Source organism: Rhinoderma darwinii, unplaced genomic scaffold (genome assembly GCF_050947455.1).
Source record: "Rhinoderma darwinii isolate aRhiDar2 unplaced genomic scaffold, aRhiDar2.hap1 Scaffold_525, whole genome shotgun sequence".
Lineage (NCBI taxonomy): Eukaryota > Metazoa > Chordata > Amphibia > Anura > Rhinodermatidae > Rhinoderma > Rhinoderma darwinii.
Window position 1 is genome coordinate 183,899 of NW_027464074.1, and position 18,982 is coordinate 202,880.

Here is an 18,982-nt window from a genome sequence, read left to right on the forward strand (position 1 = left end):
GGTGGAGGGGCACAGAGGAGGGGCACAGAGGAGGGGCACAGAGGAGGGGTCACGGTGGAGGGGCACAGAGGAGGGGTCACGGTGGAGGGGCACAGAGGAGGGGTCACGGTGGAGGGGACGAGGAGGGGTCACGGTGGAGGGGCACAGAGGAGGGGTCACGGTGGAGGGTCACGGTGGAGGGTCACGGTGGAGGGTCACGGTGGAGGGTCACGGTGGAGGGTCACGGTGGAGGGTCACGGTGGAGGGTCACGGTGGAGGACGCTCCGAAAACATGTACCACCCAGTGAGGGACTGCATCACGGTGAGACCCCATTACTATTTGTCACTACAGCTCCTTGTAACCTGCGCCGCTTATCACCTGGTGGACACCCTACCTTTGTTCCTCCTTCCTCGGGGTGTGGCCGCCGGGTTCATGATGTGGTCCACAGCCACCAGCTCTAGCTACACCCTAAAAACCCGTCATTATGAGGGTGTAAGATGTAGAGGTGCAGAGTAGACCTAGCCGGGTGGGATTTATAGAGGGGTGGCGTTCTCTTCTGTTGGTGGAGTCACACTGTGTAAGGGGCCTGCGTCATGTGACTGTCGCCATTCATCTGTTCCAGAGTCTGTTCCTCCCTCATGGTTTTCCGGACAGTGTCAGTGACGATTACTTGGAGTATCAGCTCTGGGACACACTGCAGGTGGGTGGTGATGTGTGTTGTAGCTGTGGGTGGTGGTGGTGATGTGTGTATTGTGGGTCACGACTTCCACGTGTTGTGGGTGATGAAATCCGTGTTTCATGGGTGGTCTCTAACCTCTCCTTTTGGTTGCCCTCCAGGCATTTTCCAGCAGTGTGACGGGCTCTTTGGCCACTCATGCTCTTCTCCGTGGATCAGGCGTTGGTGACAGCTCAGCCACTGTGACAGCCGCCACCATCACGTGGATCCTTCGAGGTGCATGTTCTCTCTTCTCCTCTGGTTTCTGACGCTCTCCTCCTCTGTGGCTCTCCTCCTCTGTGGCTCTCCTCCTCTGTGATTCTCCTCCTCTGTGGCTCTCCTCCTCTGTGGCTCTCCTCCTCTGTGGCTCCCCCTCTCCTCTGTGGCCCCCCCTCTCCTCTGTGGCCCCCCCTCTCCTCTGTGGCCCCCCCCTCTCCTCTGTGGCCCCCCCTCTCCTCTGTGGCCCCCCCTCTCCTCCTGTGGCCCCCTCCTCCTGTGGCCCCCTCCTCTGTCGCCCCCTCCTCCTCCTCTGTCGCCCCCTCCTCCTCCTCTGTCGCCCCCTCCTCCTCTGTCACTCTCGTGGTTTCTGACCCGTGTTCTCCTCGCTGTGTAGATGGCACCGGGATGGTTGGACGCATTCTCTTCGCCTGGATGAAGGGGTATGAGATTGTGGTGACTGTAGTCGAAGCTTTTTGTGTGTATGAAATGACGGTGATGAGATTTGTCGTTCTCAGGTGCCGTCTTGACTGTGATGCCAAGCGATGGAGGTAACGTGTGAGGTTCAGTATGACCCATAGTGCCGCGCTCCGGTGACCGGTGTCGCCATTCAGGGTGGAGCGTCCGGCATCTCACAATATGGTTTTGTTTATTGCTCTAATGCACCTAAAAGGAAAAATCAAGCGACTTTGCGAATATTTCCCATTATAAATGTGCTATTGGTCGTTTCTGCAGCGCCGCAGATCTGAACGGTGGATTTTGGGTTCTTTTCACTTTATATTTCACATATTTTGCTCCAGGTCAATGTGGACTAATGCTGGTTGAAGGGGCGGGGCCTTGACAACCGATTGATTCAACTGCTTTAGGACCGCCCGGCGGTCAGTCGTGGTCCTTGAAGCCCGTGACATAGTCTAAGTAGAGAAATGGCAGGAATAGCCAGAATTAACAGCACTGACGGGCTGGCCAAGAAATATAAATGATTGAGATCGCATTAGTGGAACTGGAAACCTGCGTTACTCACAAAAATCACCCGAAACGCGTCGCCCGCTCAGCAAATAAAAAATTACAGCCGTTTAACGCATGTTAAAAATGTGGGAGCGGGGTCCGGCCTGAAGCGGTTAATATCGGGGGTCCGGCCTGAAGCGGTTAATATCGGGGGTCCGGCCTGAAGCGGTTAATATCGGGGGTCCGGCCTGAAGCGGTTAATATCGGGGGTCCGGCCTGAAGCGGTTAATATCGGGGGTCCGGCCTGAAGCGGTTAATATCGGGGGTCCGGCCTGAAGCGGTTAATATCGGGGGTCCGGCCTGAAGCGGTTAATATCGGGGGTCCGGCCTGAAGCGGTTAATATCGGGGGTCCGGCCTGAAGCGGTTAATATCGGGGGTCCGGCCTGAAGCGGTTAATATCGGGGTCTCCTCCTGTTTTTCAGGCTGTTTGCCGACGTGTTGAATGATCTGGCGATGTTTATTGAGATCTTGGCTCCTGTTTTCCCATCATGCTTCACTCTGACTGTGTGCACTGCGGGAGTATGTAAGGTAGGCCCCTCCCCCCGCCGGTGCGCTGCCGATCCTCTGTCTGCTACTTTCTGGCTGGGTTCACACGACCATGTTACGCCCGTAATGGACGGAACGTATTTCGGCCGGAAAACCCGGACCGGACACACTGCAGGGAGCCGGGCTCCTATCATAGTTATGTACCACGCTAGGAGTCCCTGCCTCTCTGCAGGACAACTGTCCCTGTAATCATGTTTTCAGTACGGGACAGTTGTCCTGCAGAGAGGCAGGGACTCCTACAGTCGTACATAACTATGATAGGAGCCCGGCTCCCTGCACTGTGTCCGGTCCGGGTTTTCCGGCCGAAATACGTTCCGTCCATTACAGTCGTAACATGGTCGTGTGAACCCGGCCTCTGTCTGTTCATGAGGTTTTACGTTTGTTCCTGTGCAGTGCATTGTGGGAGTGGCGGGAGGGGCGACACGTGCCGCGCTCACCGTGCACCAGGCCAGGAGAGACAACATGGCTGACGTGTGTGCGAAGGATGGGAGCCAGGTGAGCCCTAAACCTCGCCACAGAAGCGGAGGGTCCCGGCCCCCGCTGCAGTGTAACCGTCTCTTCTGTCCCCTCCCCCCGGCTGCAGTGTAACCGTCTCTTCTGTCCTCCCTCCCCCCGGCTGCAGTGTAACCGTCTCTTCTGTCCTCCCCTCCCCCGGCTGCAGTGTAACCGTCTCTTCTCCCCTCCCCCCGGCTGCAGTGTAACCGTCTCTTCTCCCCTCCCCCGGCTGCAGTGTAACCGTCTCTTCTCCCCTCCCCGGCTGCAGTGTAACCGTCTCTTCTGTCCTCCCCTCCCCCGGCTGCAGTGTAACCGTCTCTTCTGTCCTCCCCTCCCCCCAGCTGCAGTGTAACCGTCTCTTCTGTCCTCCCCTCCCCCCGGCTGCAGTGTAACCGTCTCTTCTCCCCTCCCCCGGCTGCAGTGTAACCGTCTCTTCTGTCCTCCCTCCCCCGGCTGCAGTGTAACCGTCTCTTCTGTCCTCCCCTCCCCCCAGCTGCAGTGTAACCGTCTCTTCTGTCCTCCCCTCCCCCCGGCTGCAGTGTAACCGTCTCTTCTCCCCTCCCCCCGGCTGCAGTGTAACAGTCTCTTCTCCCCTCCCCCGGCTGCAGTGTAACCGTCTCTTCTGTCCTCCCCTCCCCCCAGCTGCAGTGTAACCGTCTCTTCTCTCCCCTCCCCCGCTGCAGTGTAACCGTCTCTTCTCTCCCTCCCCCGCTGCAGTGTAACCGTCTCTCCCCTCCCCCGCTGCAGTGTAACCGTCTCTTCTCTCCCCTCCCCCGCTGCAGTGTAACCGTCTCTTCTCTCCCCTCCCCCGCTGCAGTGTAACCGTCTCTTCTCTCCCCTCCCCCGCTGCAGTGTAACCGTCTCTTCTCTCCCCTCCCCCGCTGCAGTGTAACCGTCTCTTCTCTCCCCTCCCCCGCTGCAGTGTAACCGTCTCTTCTCTCCCCTCCCCCGCTGCAGTGTAACCGTCTCTTCTCTCCCCTCCCCCGCTGCAGTGTAACCGTCTCTTCTCTCCCCTCCCCCGCTGCAGTGTAACCGTCTCTTCTCCCCTCCCCCCGGCTGCAGTGTAACCGTCTCTTCTCCCCTCCCCCGCTGCAGTGTAACCGTCTCTTCTCCCCTCCCCCGCTGCAGTGTAACCGTCTCTTCTCTCCCCCGCTGCAGTGTAACCGTCTCTTCTCCCCTCCCCCGCTGCAGTGTAACCGTCTCTTCTCCCCTCCCCCGCTGCAGTGTAACCGTCTCTTCTCTCCCCTCCCCCGCTGCAGTGTAACCGTCTCTTCTCTCCCCTCCCCCGCTGTAGTGTAACCGTCTCTTCTCTCCCCTCCCCCGCTGCAGTGTAACCGTCTCTTCTCCCCTCCCCCGCTGCAGTGTAACCGTCTCTTCTCCCCTCCCCCGCTGCAGTGTAACCGTCTCTTCTCTCCCCTCCCCCGCTGCAGTGTAACCGTCTCTTCTCTCCCCTCCCCCGCTGCAGTGTAACCGTCTCTTCTCCCCTCCCCCGCTGCAGTGTAACCGTCTCTTCTCCCCCCTCCCCCGCTGCAGTGTAACCGTCTCTTCTCCCCCCCAGGAGACGCTGGTGAATCTGGCCGGACTCCTCGTCAGTCTTCTGCTCGTTCCCCTGGTGTCTGACAGTCTGTGGTGAGTGGTGTCATCCGTAGATACCGCGGGTCCGGCAGGGGCAGCGTCTGATTGGCTGCGGCCTCCCCCGCTATAAGGAGTGGTCCTGATGAATGAAGACCCCCTGCCCCTCCTCCTGGTCATGTTCTCGCACTAGTCGGCCCCCGTGATATCAATAATAACCGCAGGAACGTCTCGTCGTCGTGCGCTCTGTATCCGGAGTCTCTGGTCATTTGGCGTCCTCTCTCTCCAGGGGAACGCACCTCCTCTTCCTCGTCCTGACGGGGCTGCACCTCTATGCAAATTATCGCGCTGTCCGTTCAGTAGTCATGGAGACGCTCAACCAATCACGGCTTGCCATAGTGTTGGAGCATTTCCTGCTGGAGGGACAGATCCTGAGACCAGCTCAAGCCAATCACAAGGAGCCGCTGTTCCCAGGTGGGCAGAGTGGGGGTGGTGGGCGGCCTGCGGGGGGCGCTGCCTCTGAAAGTGGTAAATTATGTTGTTGTTTTCAGGTCTCGGCTCACAAGTCTCGGTCGATGTTGGTGTCTCGCTGAATGCTGTCGTCTCCAGGTAGAGTCCCGGCTGTCCCTGCGGCTCCGCCCAGGGATGTCTCTGGTGTGGCTGACGGACTGTCTCTGGTGTGGCTGACGGACTGTCTCTGGTGTGGCTGACGGACTGTCTCTTCCTCTTACAGCGTCTCACAGCTCAATCTCTTACAGAAAGGGAATGATTGTCGGTACTTGCTGGGGTGGAGGAGAGACACAGGTGAGTAGGGGGACACAGCATTGTACCCCTCCCCTCCCCTCTGCTCAGTATATAATGGAGGAGAGACACAGGTGAGTAGGGGGTCACAGCATTGTACCCCTCCTCTCTGCTCAGTATATAATATAGGAGGAATCCTCTGTCTTCCTCTCGTGCACAGGTGGTCTTGCGGTTGTGTTACATCGGGGGGCCGGCAGCGCTGACGTCATCAGATCTGTGGTCCACGCCGAGATTCTGAACAGGAAAACCTCGTGCTCAGGTGTGTGCGCCGCAGACTCAGCACTGCTGTACAATGCACATCTGACCGGGATTGGTGCAGCGGTTCTCTACACCCCTCACATTTTGGAGGTTCAGCAGTGACCCCGGGGCCTGTTTACACCATTACATTTCTAGCGGTTTATGAACAGAGGAGGATGGTGGTGGCGGTTGATGATGATGATGATGATGATGATGATGATGATTGATTGATATGGATGATGAAGATGGAGAATGATGAAGATGGAGAATGATGAAGATGGAGAATGATGAAGATGGAGGATGATGATGACTGATGATGACTGATGATGACTGATGATGACTGATGATGACTGATGATGACTGATGATGACTGATGATGACTGATGATGACTGATGATGACTGATGATGACTGATGATGACTGATGACGATTGAGGATGAGGGTTATTGATGGATTATTGATTGATGAGGATGATGATTGATGGATGATGAATATTGATGATGATGATGATGACATCCTGTTTCTTCAGATCCGGCTCGCTACAGTATCCTGGCAGAGACGCACCGACAAGTCAGCCGCATGTTCCCGGACTTCTGTCATGGTATTTAAGACGTTTTTCTTCTCTTTTCTTTTGTTCCACGGTAGGATTCTGGGGGGGGGGTGTATGTATGATTCTGGGGGGGGGGTGTATGTATGATTCTGGGGGGGGGGTGTATGTATGATTCTGGGGGGGGGGTGTATGTATGATTCTGGGGGGGGGGTGTATGTATGATTCTGGGGGGGGGGTGTATGTATGATTCTGGGGGGGGGGTGTATGTATGATTCTGGGGGGGGGTGTATGTATGATTCTGGGGGGGGGTGTATGTATGATTCTGGGGGGGGGGTGTATGTATGATTCTGGGGGGGGGTGTATGTATGATTCTGGGGGGGGGGTGTATGTATGATTCTGGGGGGGGGTGTATGTATGATTCTGGGGGGGGGGTGTATGTATGATTCTGGGGGGGGGGTGTATGTATGATTCTGGGGGGGGTGTATGGTAGGATTCTGGGGGGGAGGGGGTGCACGGTATGATTCCGGGGGGTGGGCTGTGCGGTATGATTCTGGGGGGGGTACGGTAAGATTCTGGGGGGTGGGCTGTACGGTATGATTCCGGGGGGGGGGGGTGGGCTGTGCGGTATGATTCTGGGGGGGGGGGGGAGAGGCTGCGCGGTATGATTCCGGGGGGTGGGGTGTGCGGTATGATTCCGGGGGGGGTGTATGGTAGGATTCTGGGGGGAGGGGGTGCACGGTATGATTCCGGGGGGTGGGCTGTGCGGTATGATTCTGGGGGGGGGGGTACGGTAAGATTCTGGGGGGTGGGCTGTACGGTATGATTCCGGGGGGGGGGGGGGGGTGGGGCTGTGCGGTATGATTCCGGGGGGGGGGGAGAGAGGCTGCGCGGTATGATTCCGGGGGGTGGGGTGTGCGGTATGATACCGGGGGGTGGGGTGTGCGGTATGATTCCGGGGGGGTGGGGTGTACGGTATGATTCCGGGGGGTGGGCTGTGCGGTATGATTCCGGGGGGTGGGCTGCGCGGTATGATTCCGGGGGGTGGGGTGCGCGGTATGATTCCGGGGGGTGGGGTGCGCGGTATGATTCCGGGGGGTGGGGGGTATGGTAAGATTCTGGGGGGTGGGCTGTACGGGGCAGGTTCTCGGGTGCCATGATTTTTCCATGTTCCGGCGGTCCCTTGGTTGCGATCTCTCATTTAGTCACTTCTCTCTCTCAGGTCTGCGTGCGTCCGGCTGGGTGACTGATCGAAATCTTTTGGACTCTGATGACTGGAGGGCGAATTGGGACATAAATAAAGGGCTGTGACTACAAAGATCGGACAATCCGGCATGAAAGCATTAGGGGAGGGGGTTTCATTATATTAATGGATATGCACGGGACCCCCTACATGCGAAAAAGGAGGCAACAAAATCTGTCGTCATTGATGTGAATATAAATATTCCCTAATACTGAGAGTAAGAAAATGAAGAGTTCCATGTGACGAGGGGCCGCAGCTGTGCCCACCACTAGAGATAGGACTAAGGATAAGCCCCTGGACTGAGTAGATGGGAGCAGGGGTTGTGATCAGGACTAGAGTTAGGGACTTGAGAGGGGATGGGGAGCAGTGCCTGAAACTGAAGAGGCAAATTGGTGCAGCGTTCAGGATTGTAGAGGGGGGGGGGGGGGGGATTAGGAGCAGAGTTTAGGACTAAAGAGGGAACTGTGCTTAGGACTGTGGAGGAAAGTTCCCAGACAGTGTTTCACGACCATAGTGGGGGGATTGGGACCAGGGATCACAAACAGTACTTAGGACTGCAAAGGGGATAAGAGCAGTTCTCCGGACTGTAGTGAGGGATCGCAGAAAGCGTTAAGGACCAGAGAGGGGGAGTTGGGAGTAAGGATCATGAGCAGTATCTGGGACTGTAGAGGAGGAATCTGGCCCAGTGTTCAGAACCATAGAGGGATTGGGAGCGGGATCAGGACTGTCAAATGGGGATTTGAAGCAGGGCTTTAGGACTACAGAGGGGATCAGGAGCAGTGGTCAGGACTAAAAAGGAGGGATCAAGGACAGCCTTCAGTACCACAGAGGGGGAATTGGGAGCAGGGGGTCAGTGCTGTAGAGGGAGGATTAAGAGCGAGGCTGAGGACTATAGAGAGGATTGGAGAGCCGCGCTCAGTACTGTGGAGGGGATCGGAAGCGGCGTTCAGGACTGTGGAGGGGATTGGGAGCGGTGCTTAGTACGGTGGAGGGGATCGGGAGCGGTGCTTAGTACGGTGGAGGGGATCGGAAGCGGCGCTCCGGACTGTGGAGGGGGGGGGGTCGGGAGCGGCGCTCCCGACTGTGGAGGGGGGGGGTCGGGAGCGGCGCTCCCGACTGTGGAGGGGGGGGGGGTCGGGAGCGGCGCTCCCGACTGTGGAGGGGGGGGGGTCGGGAGCGGCGCTCCCGACTGTGGAGGGGGGGGGGGTCGGGAGCGGCGCTCCCGACTGTGGAGGGGGGGGGGGTCGGGAGCGGCGCTCCCGACTGTGGAGGGGGGGGGGGTCGGGAGCGGCGCTCCCGACTGTGGAGGGGGGGGGGGTCGGGAGCGGCGCTCCCGACTGTGGAGGGGGGGGGGGTCGGGAGCGGCGCTCCCGACTGTGGAGGGGGGGGGGGTCGGGAGCGGCGCTCCCGACTGTGGAGGGGGGGGGGGTCGGGAGCGGCGCTCCCGACTGTGGAGGGGGGGGGGGTCGGGAGCGGCGCTCCCGACTGTGGTTTGCAGGTGGGATAGTAAGAGGTATGTAATATGTATAGGTGAGTGAGACCTGCGCTGGATATTCATGTATGCAGCTATACTGATCTCTCGGGGGCCCCTCCTGTGTAAGTATTTCAGGGTGATGTCGGCGAGTGCGGTCACCTCTGGCCTCTTCATATCTGGGGCTGGTTCCATGTGAGGAGGTTCTGGATGACGAGCGGTGTCAGTGCCGCTGTTCACGGATCAATATTATACATATACAGCCCCTTCTCTCCCCATAGAAGACAAAGAAGCCTGGAAAACATTCACAGCCTCTTATGGATTTTTATTATTTGAGTAATGGGAGAAAATTTCTGACACAAGAAGGAGACAGAGGTGAAAACGGAGACCACGAGACTCAATCCAAGTCTATTACTATAGAAAAAAGAGACTGGAAGCTGCAGGTCCTGAACCTCATCTCACAAGTCAAGACGCCTCATCCAGCCGGACACAATATATACAGGACACAGTGTAGATACAGCCGCTCTATATACAGGATGCAGCGTAGATACAGCCGCTCTATATACAGGATACAGTGTAGATACAGCCGCTCTATATACAGGATACAGCCGCTCTATATACAGGATGCAGCGTAGATACAGCCGCTCTATATACAGGATACAGTGTAGATACAGCCGCTCTATATACAGGACACAGCCGCTCTATATACAGGACACAGTGTAGATACAGCCGCTCTATATACAGGATACAGCGTAGATACAGCCGCTCTATATACAGGATACAGTGTAGATACAGCCGCTCTATATACAGGATACAGTGTAGGATACAGCCGCTCTATATACAGGATACAGCGTAGATACAGCCGCTCTATATACAGGATACAGTGTAGGATACAGCCGCTCTATATACAGGATGCAGCGTAGATTCAGCCGCTCTATATACAGGATACAGTGTAGATACAGCCGCTCTATATACAGGACACAGCCGCTCTATATACAGGACACAGTGTAGATACAGCCGCTCTATATACAGGACACAGCGTAGATACAGCCGCTCTATATACAGGACACAGCGTAGATACAGCCGCTCTATATACAGGACACAGCGTAGATACAGCCGCTCTATATACAGGATACAGTGTAGGATACAGCCGCTCTATATACAGGATGCAGCGTAGATACAGCCGCTCTATATACAGGATACAGTGTAGATACAGCCGCTCTATATACAGGACACAGCCGCTCTATATACAGGACACAGTGTAGATACAGCCGCTCTATATACAGGATACAGTGTAGATACAGCCGCTCTATATACAGGATACAGCGTAGATACAGCCGCTCTATATACAGGATACAGTGTAGATACAGCCGCTCTATATACAGGACACAGTGTAGATACAGCCGCTCTATATACAGGATACAGTGTAGGATACAGCCGCTCTATATACAGGATACAGTGTAGATACAGCCGCTCTATATACAGGATACAGCGTAGATACAGCCGCTCTATATAAAGGATACAGCGTAGATACAGCCGCTCTATATACAGGATACAGTGTAGATACAGCCGCTCTATATACAGGATACAGCCGCTCTATATACAGGACACAGTGTAGATACAGCCGCTCTATATACAGGATACAGTGTAGGATACAGCCGCTCTATATACAGGATACAGTGTAGATACAGCCGCTCTATATACAGGATACAGTGTAGATACAGCCGCTCTATATACAGGATACAGCCGCTCTATATACAGGATACAGCGTAGATACAGCCGCTCTATATACAGGATACAGCATAGATACAGCCGCTCTATATACAGGATACAGTGTAGATACAGCCGCTCTATATACAGGATACAGTGTAGATACAGCCGCTCTATATACAGGATACAGTGTAGATACAGCCGCTCTATATACAGGACACAGTGTAGATACAGCCGCTCTATATACAGGACACAGTGTAGATACAGCCGCTCTATATACAGGATACAGCCGCTCTATATACAGGATACAGCGTAGATACAGCCGCTCTATATACAGGATACAGCGTAGATACAGCCGCTCTATATACAGGATACAGCGTAGATACAGCCGCTCTATATACAGGATACAGCGTAGATACAGCCGCTCTATATACAGGATACAGCGTAGATACAGCCGCTCTATATACAGGATACAGCGTAGATACAGCCGCTCTATATACAGGATACAGCGTAGATACAGCCGCTCTATATAAAGGATACAGCGTAGATACAGCCGCTCTATATACAGGATACAGCGTAGATACAGCCGCTCTATATACAGGATACAGCGTAGATACAGCCGCTCTATATACAGGACACAGCGTAGATACAGCCGCTCTATATACAGGACACAGCGTAGATACAGCCGCTCTATATACAGGACACAGCGTAGATACAGCCGCTCTATATACAGGACACAGCGTAGATACAGCCGCTCTATATACAGGACACAGCGTAGATACAGCCGCTCTATATACAGGACACAGCGTAGATACAGCCGCTCTATATACAGGATACAGCGTAGATACAGCCGCTCTATATACAGGATACAGCGTAGATACAGCCGCTCTATATACAGGATACAGCGTAGATACAGCCGCTCTATATACAGGATACAGCGTAGATACAGCCGCTCTATATACAGGACACAGCGTAGATACAGCCGCTCTATATACAGGACACAGCGTAGATACAGCCGCTCTATATACAGGACACAGCGTAGATACAGCCGCTCTATATACAGGACACAGCGTAGATACAGCCGCTCTATGTACAGGATACAGCGTAGATACAGCCGCTCTATGTACAGGATACAGCGTAGATACAGCCGCTCTATGTACAGGATACAGCGTAGATACAGCCGCTCTATGTACAGGATACAGCGTAGATACAGCCGCTCTATATACAGGACACAGCGTAGATACAGCCGCTCTATATACAGGACACAGTGTAGATACAGCCGCTCTATATACAGGATACAGCCGCTCTATATACAGGATACAGTGTAGATACAGCCGCTCTATATACAGGACACAGCGTAGATACAGCCGCTCTATATACAGGATACAGCGTAGATACAGCCGCTCTATATACAGGATACAGCGTAGATACAGCCGCTCTATATACAGGATACAGCGTAGATACAGCCGCTCTATATACAGGATACAGTGTAGATACAGCCGCTCTATATACAGGACACAGTGTAGATACAGCCGCTCTATATACAGGACACAGTGTAGATACAGCCGCTCTATATACAGGATACAGCCGCTCTATATACAGGATACAGCGTAGATACAGCCGCTCTATATACAGGATACAGCGTAGATACAGCCGCTCTATATACAGGATACAGCGTAGATACAGCCGCTCTATATACAGGATACAGCGTAGATACAGCCGCTCTATATACAGGATACAGCGTAGATACAGCCGCTCTATATACAGGATACAGCGTAGATACAGCCGCTCTATATACAGGATACAGCGTAGATACAGCCGCTCTATATACAGGACACAGCGTAGATACAGCCGCTCTATATACAGGACACAGCGTAGATACAGCCGCTCTATATACAGGACACAGCGTAGATACAGCCGCTCTATATACAGGACACAGCGTAGATACAGCCGCTCTATATACAGGACACAGCGTAGATACAGCCGCTCTATATACAGGACACAGCGTAGATACAGCCGCTCTATATACAGGACACAGCGTAGATACAGCCGCTCTATATACAGGACACAGCGTAGATACAGCCGCTCTATATACAGGACACAGCGTAGATACAGCCGCTCTATATACAGGACACAGCGTAGATACAGCCGCTCTATATACAGGACACAGCGTAGATACAGCCGCTCTATATACAGGATACAGCGTAGATACAGCCGCTCTATATACAGGATACAGCGTAGATACAGCCGCTCTATATACAGGACACAGCGTAGATACAGCCGCTCTATATACAGGACACAGCGTAGATACAGCCGCTCTATATACAGGACACAGCGTAGATACAGCCGCTCTATATACAGGACACAGCGTAGATACAGCCGCTCTATATACAGGATACAGCGTAGATACAGCCGCTCTATATACAGGATACAGCGTAGATACAGCCGCTCTATATACAGGATACAGCGTAGACACAGCCGCTCTATATACAGGATACAGCGTAGACACAGCCGCTCTATATACAGGATACAGCGTAGACACAGCCGCTCTATATACAGGATACAGCGTAGACACAGCCGCTCTATATACAGGATGCAGCGTAGATACAGCCGCTCTATATACAGGATGCAGCGTAGATACAGCCGCTCTATATACAGGATGCAGCGTAGATACAGCCGCTCTATGTACAGGACACAGCGTAGATACAGCCGCTCTATGTACAGGATACAGTGTAGATACAGCCGCTCTATATACAGGATACAGCCGCTCTATATACAGGATACAGCGTAGATACAGCCGCTCTATATACAGGATACAGTGTAGATACAGCCGCTCTATATACAGGACACAGTGTAGATACAGCCGCTCTATATACAGGATACAGTGTAGATACAGCCGCTCTATATACAGGACACAGTGTAGATACAGCCGCTCTATATACAGGACACAGTGTAGATACAGCCGCTCTATATACAGGATACAGCCGCTCTATATACAGGATGCAGCGTAGATACAGCCGCTCTATATACAGGATACAGTGTAGATACAGCCGCTCTATATACAGGACACAGTGTAGATACAGCCGCTCTATATACAGGACACAGTGTAGATACAGCCGCTCTATATACAGGATACAGTGTAGATACAGCCGCTCTATATACAGGATACAGTGTAGATACAGCCGCTCTATATACAGGATACAGTGTAGATACAGCCGCTCTATATACAGGATACAGTGTAGATACAGCCGCTCTATATACAGGACACAGTGTAGATACAGCCGCTCTATATACAGGACACAGTGTAGATACAGCCGCTCTATATACAGGATACAGCCGCTCTATATACAGGATGCAGCGTAGATACAGCCGCTCTATATACAGGACACAGTGTAGATACAGCCGCTCTATATACAGGATACAGCCGCTCTATATACAGGATACAGTGTAGATACAGCCGCTCTATATACAGGACACAGTGTAGATACAGCCGCTCTATATACAGGATACAGTGTAGATACAGCCGCTCTATATACAGGACACAGTGTAGATACAGCCGCTCTATATACAGGATACAGTGTAGATACAGCCGCTCTATATACAGGATACAGTGTAGATACAGCCGCTCTATATACAGGATACAGCGTAGATACAGCCGCTCTATATACAGGACACAGTGTAGATACAGCCGCTCTATATACAGGATACAGTGTAGATACAGCCGCTCTATATACAGGACACAGCGTAGATACAGCCGCTCTATATACAGGATACAGCGTAGATACAGCCGCTCTATATACAGGATACAGTGTAGATACAGCCGCTCTATATACAGGATACAGTGTAGATACAGCCGCTCTATATACAGGATACAGCGTAGATACAGCCGCTCTATATACAGGACACAGTGTAGATACAGCCGCTCTATATACAGGACACAGTGTAGATACAGCCGCTCTATATACAGGATACAGCCGCTCTATATACAGGATACAGTGTAGATACAGCCGCTCTATATACAGGACACAGCGTAGATACAGCCGCTCTATATACAGGATACAGCGTAGATACAGCCGCTCTATATACAGGATACAGCGTAGATACAGCCGCTCTATATACAGGATACAGCGTAGATACAGCCGCTCTATATACAGGATACAGCGTAGATACAGCCGCTCTATATACAGGATACAGTGTAGATACAGCCGCTCTATATACAGGATACAGTGTACATACAGCCGCTCTATATACAGGATACAGCCGCTCTATATACAGGATACAGCGTAGATACAGCCGCTCTATATACAGGATGCAGCGTAGATACAGCCGCTCTATATACAGGACACAGTGTAGATACAGCCGCTCTATATACAGGATACAGCCGCTCTATATACAGGATACAGTGTAGATACAGCCGCTCTATATACAGGACACAGTGTAGATACAGCCGCTCTATATACAGGATACAGTGTAGATACAGCCGCTCTATATACAGGACACAGTGTAGATACAGCCGCTCTATATACAGGATACAGTGTAGATACAGCCGCTCTATATACAGGATACAGTGTAGATACAGCCGCTCTATATACAGGATACAGCGTAGATACAGCCGCTCTATATACAGGACACAGTGTAGATACAGCCGCTCTATATACAGGATACAGTGTAGATACAGCCGCTCTATATACAGGACACAGCGTAGATACAGCCGCTCTATATACAGGATACAGCGTAGATACAGCCGCTCTATATACAGGATACAGTGTAGATACAGCCGCTCTATATACAGGATACAGTGTAGATACAGCCGCTCTATATACAGGATACAGCGTAGATACAGCCGCTCTATATACAGGACACAGTGTAGATACAGCCGCTCTATATACAGGACACAGTGTAGATACAGCCGCTCTATATACAGGATACAGCCGCTCTATATACAGGATACAGTGTAGATACAGCCGCTCTATATACAGGACACAGCGTAGATACAGCCGCTCTATATACAGGATACAGCGTAGATACAGCCGCTCTATATACAGGATACAGCGTAGATACAGCCGCTCTATATACAGGATACAGCGTAGATACAGCCGCTCTATATACAGGATACAGCGTAGATACAGCCGCTCTATATACAGGATACAGTGTAGATACAGCCGCTCTATATACAGGATACAGTGTAGATACAGCCGCTCTATATACAGGATACAGTGTAGATACAGACCATATTGTCCTGTCTGAGGGTCAATGTCCCGCTACTTCTTATCTAAGGCTGAATCTTCTGTGGCCTCCACATCCGGCCTGTCCACGTGGCAGCTCCACCCGCTTCATCCAGAGACAATTCCTCAAACTTCCGCCCAGTAAGAATCTGTGGGACGTGTGGAAAAGGCCTCGAGATGTAAAGGGGAATCAGACCTTGTGACCTGTAGCCGGCGCGCCACGCTTGCTTTACAGACCCCCCCCCCCCCCCCCGGCTCCGCGCACATCCGGTAAAGAGTCTCCAGAGTCGCAAACAATGTGAGAACCCGTTTCTGGTAGATATTAAATGTGAAGGTACAAAAAAGGGAACAGTGCGCAGAATAATAATGAAGAGCCGGGGGCGTGATAATAAGTACGCGGCAGCAACACACGGGGGCTTTACGTGGATCTTGTGTCTTGTGAGGTCTCATATTTAACGCCGGGGCCGCCACGTTTGGTTTTAGTATTAGGCTACGTTCACACGGCTTATTTTTGGATGTTTTTCGGGCTGTAAACAGTTGAAAAATCAGAAGCAGAAAATGGCGTTCTGTTCCGACGGGCCTTATAGCGCAATCCTGCCAGAGGCGGCCATGATGATGTCACTGCCCAGTGTAATATGTGAGGTCAGCGGAGCCTGTGATATGTGGTGATTGCTGTTCATTCACGGCCCCCCCCAAGTGATGGGGGCAGCTCCTTCCTCTATTACCTGGCGTCCTACACTTATCCACCTCACTGACGAGACCCTTAGATTCATTGTGACGAGACCCTCAGACTCATTGTGACGAGACCCTCAGACTCATTGCGACAAGACCCTCAGACTCAATGTGACGAGACCCTCAGATTCATTGCGGCGAGACCCTCAGATTCATTGCGGCGAGACCCTCAGACTCATTGCGACGAGAGCCTCAGATTCATTGCGACGAGACCCTCAGACTCATTGCGACGAGAGCCTCAGATTCATTGCGACGAGACCCTCAGACTCAATGTGACGAGACCCTCAGACTCATTGTGACGAGACCCTCAGACTCATTGCGGCGAGACCCTCAGACTCATTGCGACGAGAGCCTCAGATTCATTGCGACGATACCCTCAGACTCATTGCGACGAGACCCTCAGCACTTTACATGACCCCAGATTTAGCGGATGTTCATGGTCGTCCTATCAGTGACGTTTCGCTCCCCAGTGATATCACTCGATGCTATAAACTATGGAGAGATAATGATGGTGGGGGGTCCAGAGTCCAGTCATGTAAAGATACCATTATATAGCGCTGCGGAGCACGCGGTCAGCACGGGCGTATGACATGATCGATCGCTCCCAAGGTCAGGCGGCTCCATCAGAGGGTCCAGCAGAAGAGTCTGCAGCCAATCACTGGCCACCCGGGTCCTTCTTATGTGTTGATTCACCAATCATTATTTATTTCCCTCTGAGGGGCCCCCCTTGAGGGTCTGTTCACACGCAGTTTCCCAGCGTATTTCGGGGAGTTTACACCTCAGAAAAGCCTGAAAAAACGGAAGCTGAACACCTACAAACATCTGCCCATCATACGGGGGGCGTCTTTTTACGCCGCTGTTTAAAAAAACGGAGCCGATCCCTTCTTGGGGCTCCAAATTTCATTTTCTGCTTCAAAAATGGCTGAAAATCAGAGGCTCTGAGATCAGCTCCGTATTTTCAGACGTCTTTTGTTAAGTGTGTGAACGTGCCCTGAGAGCGCATAGCGGGGGGGGGGGACACATGGGATCACTCGCACCCCCGATTCCCTCTTTTTCTATCCTTCTTTTCCCTTATTCTGTTCTCATTTGTTCTATATTCTGCTTTTCCCCCTATTTGTGTCTTGGTATCTTCCCACACCCCTTGTGTGGGGTGTGTTTTGGTATTTACCTTGTTCTGGAAGTTTCCTAAGGTTTGACCTCGTGACCAGGCAGATGTTGGCAACAGAGCGGGAAATCCCGGAGGATAAAAGGCCTTGTGTCTGGTCCAATCAGCAGTTGTTCCGAAGAAGAAGCCCCACCCACCCTCCTTCCTTTTTTTCATGGACAAAAGCCTCGCCCAAACATCTTTTTTCATGGACAGAAGCCCCGCCCACCCTCCTTTTTTCACGGACAGAAGCCCCGCCCACCCTCCTTTTTTCACGGACAGAAGCCCCGCCCCCCACCCTCCTGCCTTCTTTTCATGGACAGAAGCCCCGCCCCCTCCCTTTTTTCCCATGGACAGAAGCCCCGCCCACCCTCCTTTTCTCATGGACAGAAGCCCCGCCCACCCTCCTTTTTCCATGGACAAGCCCCGCCCACCCTCCTTTTTTCATGGACAGAAGCCCCGCCCACCCTCCTTTTTCCATGGACAGAAGCCCCGCCCACCCTCCTTTTTTCATGGACAGAAGCCCCGCCCACCCTCCTTTTTTCACGGACAGGCTCCCCCTGGTGGGGTTAGTGGGTTGTCGCGCAGCTCATGCTGGGTGGACAAGTGCTTATTTAGCGGACATTTCAGTATTGGACGTATTTATTTCGTTATTCAAGTTGATGATAAAGGTTTCTTAATATATTTGTTGCCCCCAATAAGCACCGCAGCCTTTTATTTCCAGCTATTTGTGTGCTTGTCTTATTTATGGTATTTCTGGGGGTTGCGCATGTTTATATGGCGCCATTATATTACACTGCCCTGTCCACAGATTGTCGCCATTCACATCTGTCCCAGGAGCTCAATAATCTCCCGGTCTCACGACACGATGGGGTCAATTAAGTGGGAGGAAATCCACGAGGACACGGAGGACGCGGAGAACACGGAGAACGCGGAGGACGCGGAGGACGCGGAGGACACGGAGAACGCGGAGGACACGGACACATGGCAGGTGTTGTACCTGGTCAGATCAGAGCCAGGACTCCAGCGCTGCAGGTCATTAGAGGTCATTGATGGCAGGACCGGAGTATACAGATGATATATGGATACAGATATATACACTGACGCGCCGCCGTCCAGCAATTCATCGTTTCATAGATTCCACCAGGAGATGAAATTGTTCTGCAGGAACATTGGTCCCTGCGGACGGGATCGCGCCTCGCTGTAACGTCTCCTTCTGCCGTCGGATAAACCGCTTCCGGGCCGGGATGAACGTGCTCGGCCCCAACGCTCAGGTAACCCGGCTGTCCAAACGTCCTTCCACAGGTGTCCGAGGAGCCGGGGTGCGCCCAGAAAACAGCCG

General features: G+C 52.8%; 1 protein-coding gene across 1 annotated transcript; it reads left to right on the forward strand.

The window, feature by feature from the left end:
* The first annotated feature begins 264 nt into the window (after window positions 1-264).
* On the forward strand, window positions 265-7,669 carry RUSF1 (RUS family member 1). Its single transcript, XM_075848863.1, has 14 exons — window positions 265-301; window positions 603-680; window positions 818-932; window positions 1,309-1,354; window positions 1,430-1,462; window positions 2,340-2,445; window positions 2,857-2,958; window positions 4,517-4,587; window positions 4,820-5,004; window positions 5,082-5,139; window positions 5,264-5,334; window positions 5,492-5,590; window positions 6,098-6,169; window positions 7,338-7,669. Exons 1-14 carry the CDS (start codon window positions 272-274, stop codon window positions 7,424-7,426), a joined length of 1,155 nt encoding a protein of 384 aa, XP_075704978.1. The 5' UTR covers window positions 265-271; the 3' UTR covers window positions 7,427-7,669.
* Window positions 7,670-18,982: the final 11,313 nt, after the last annotated feature.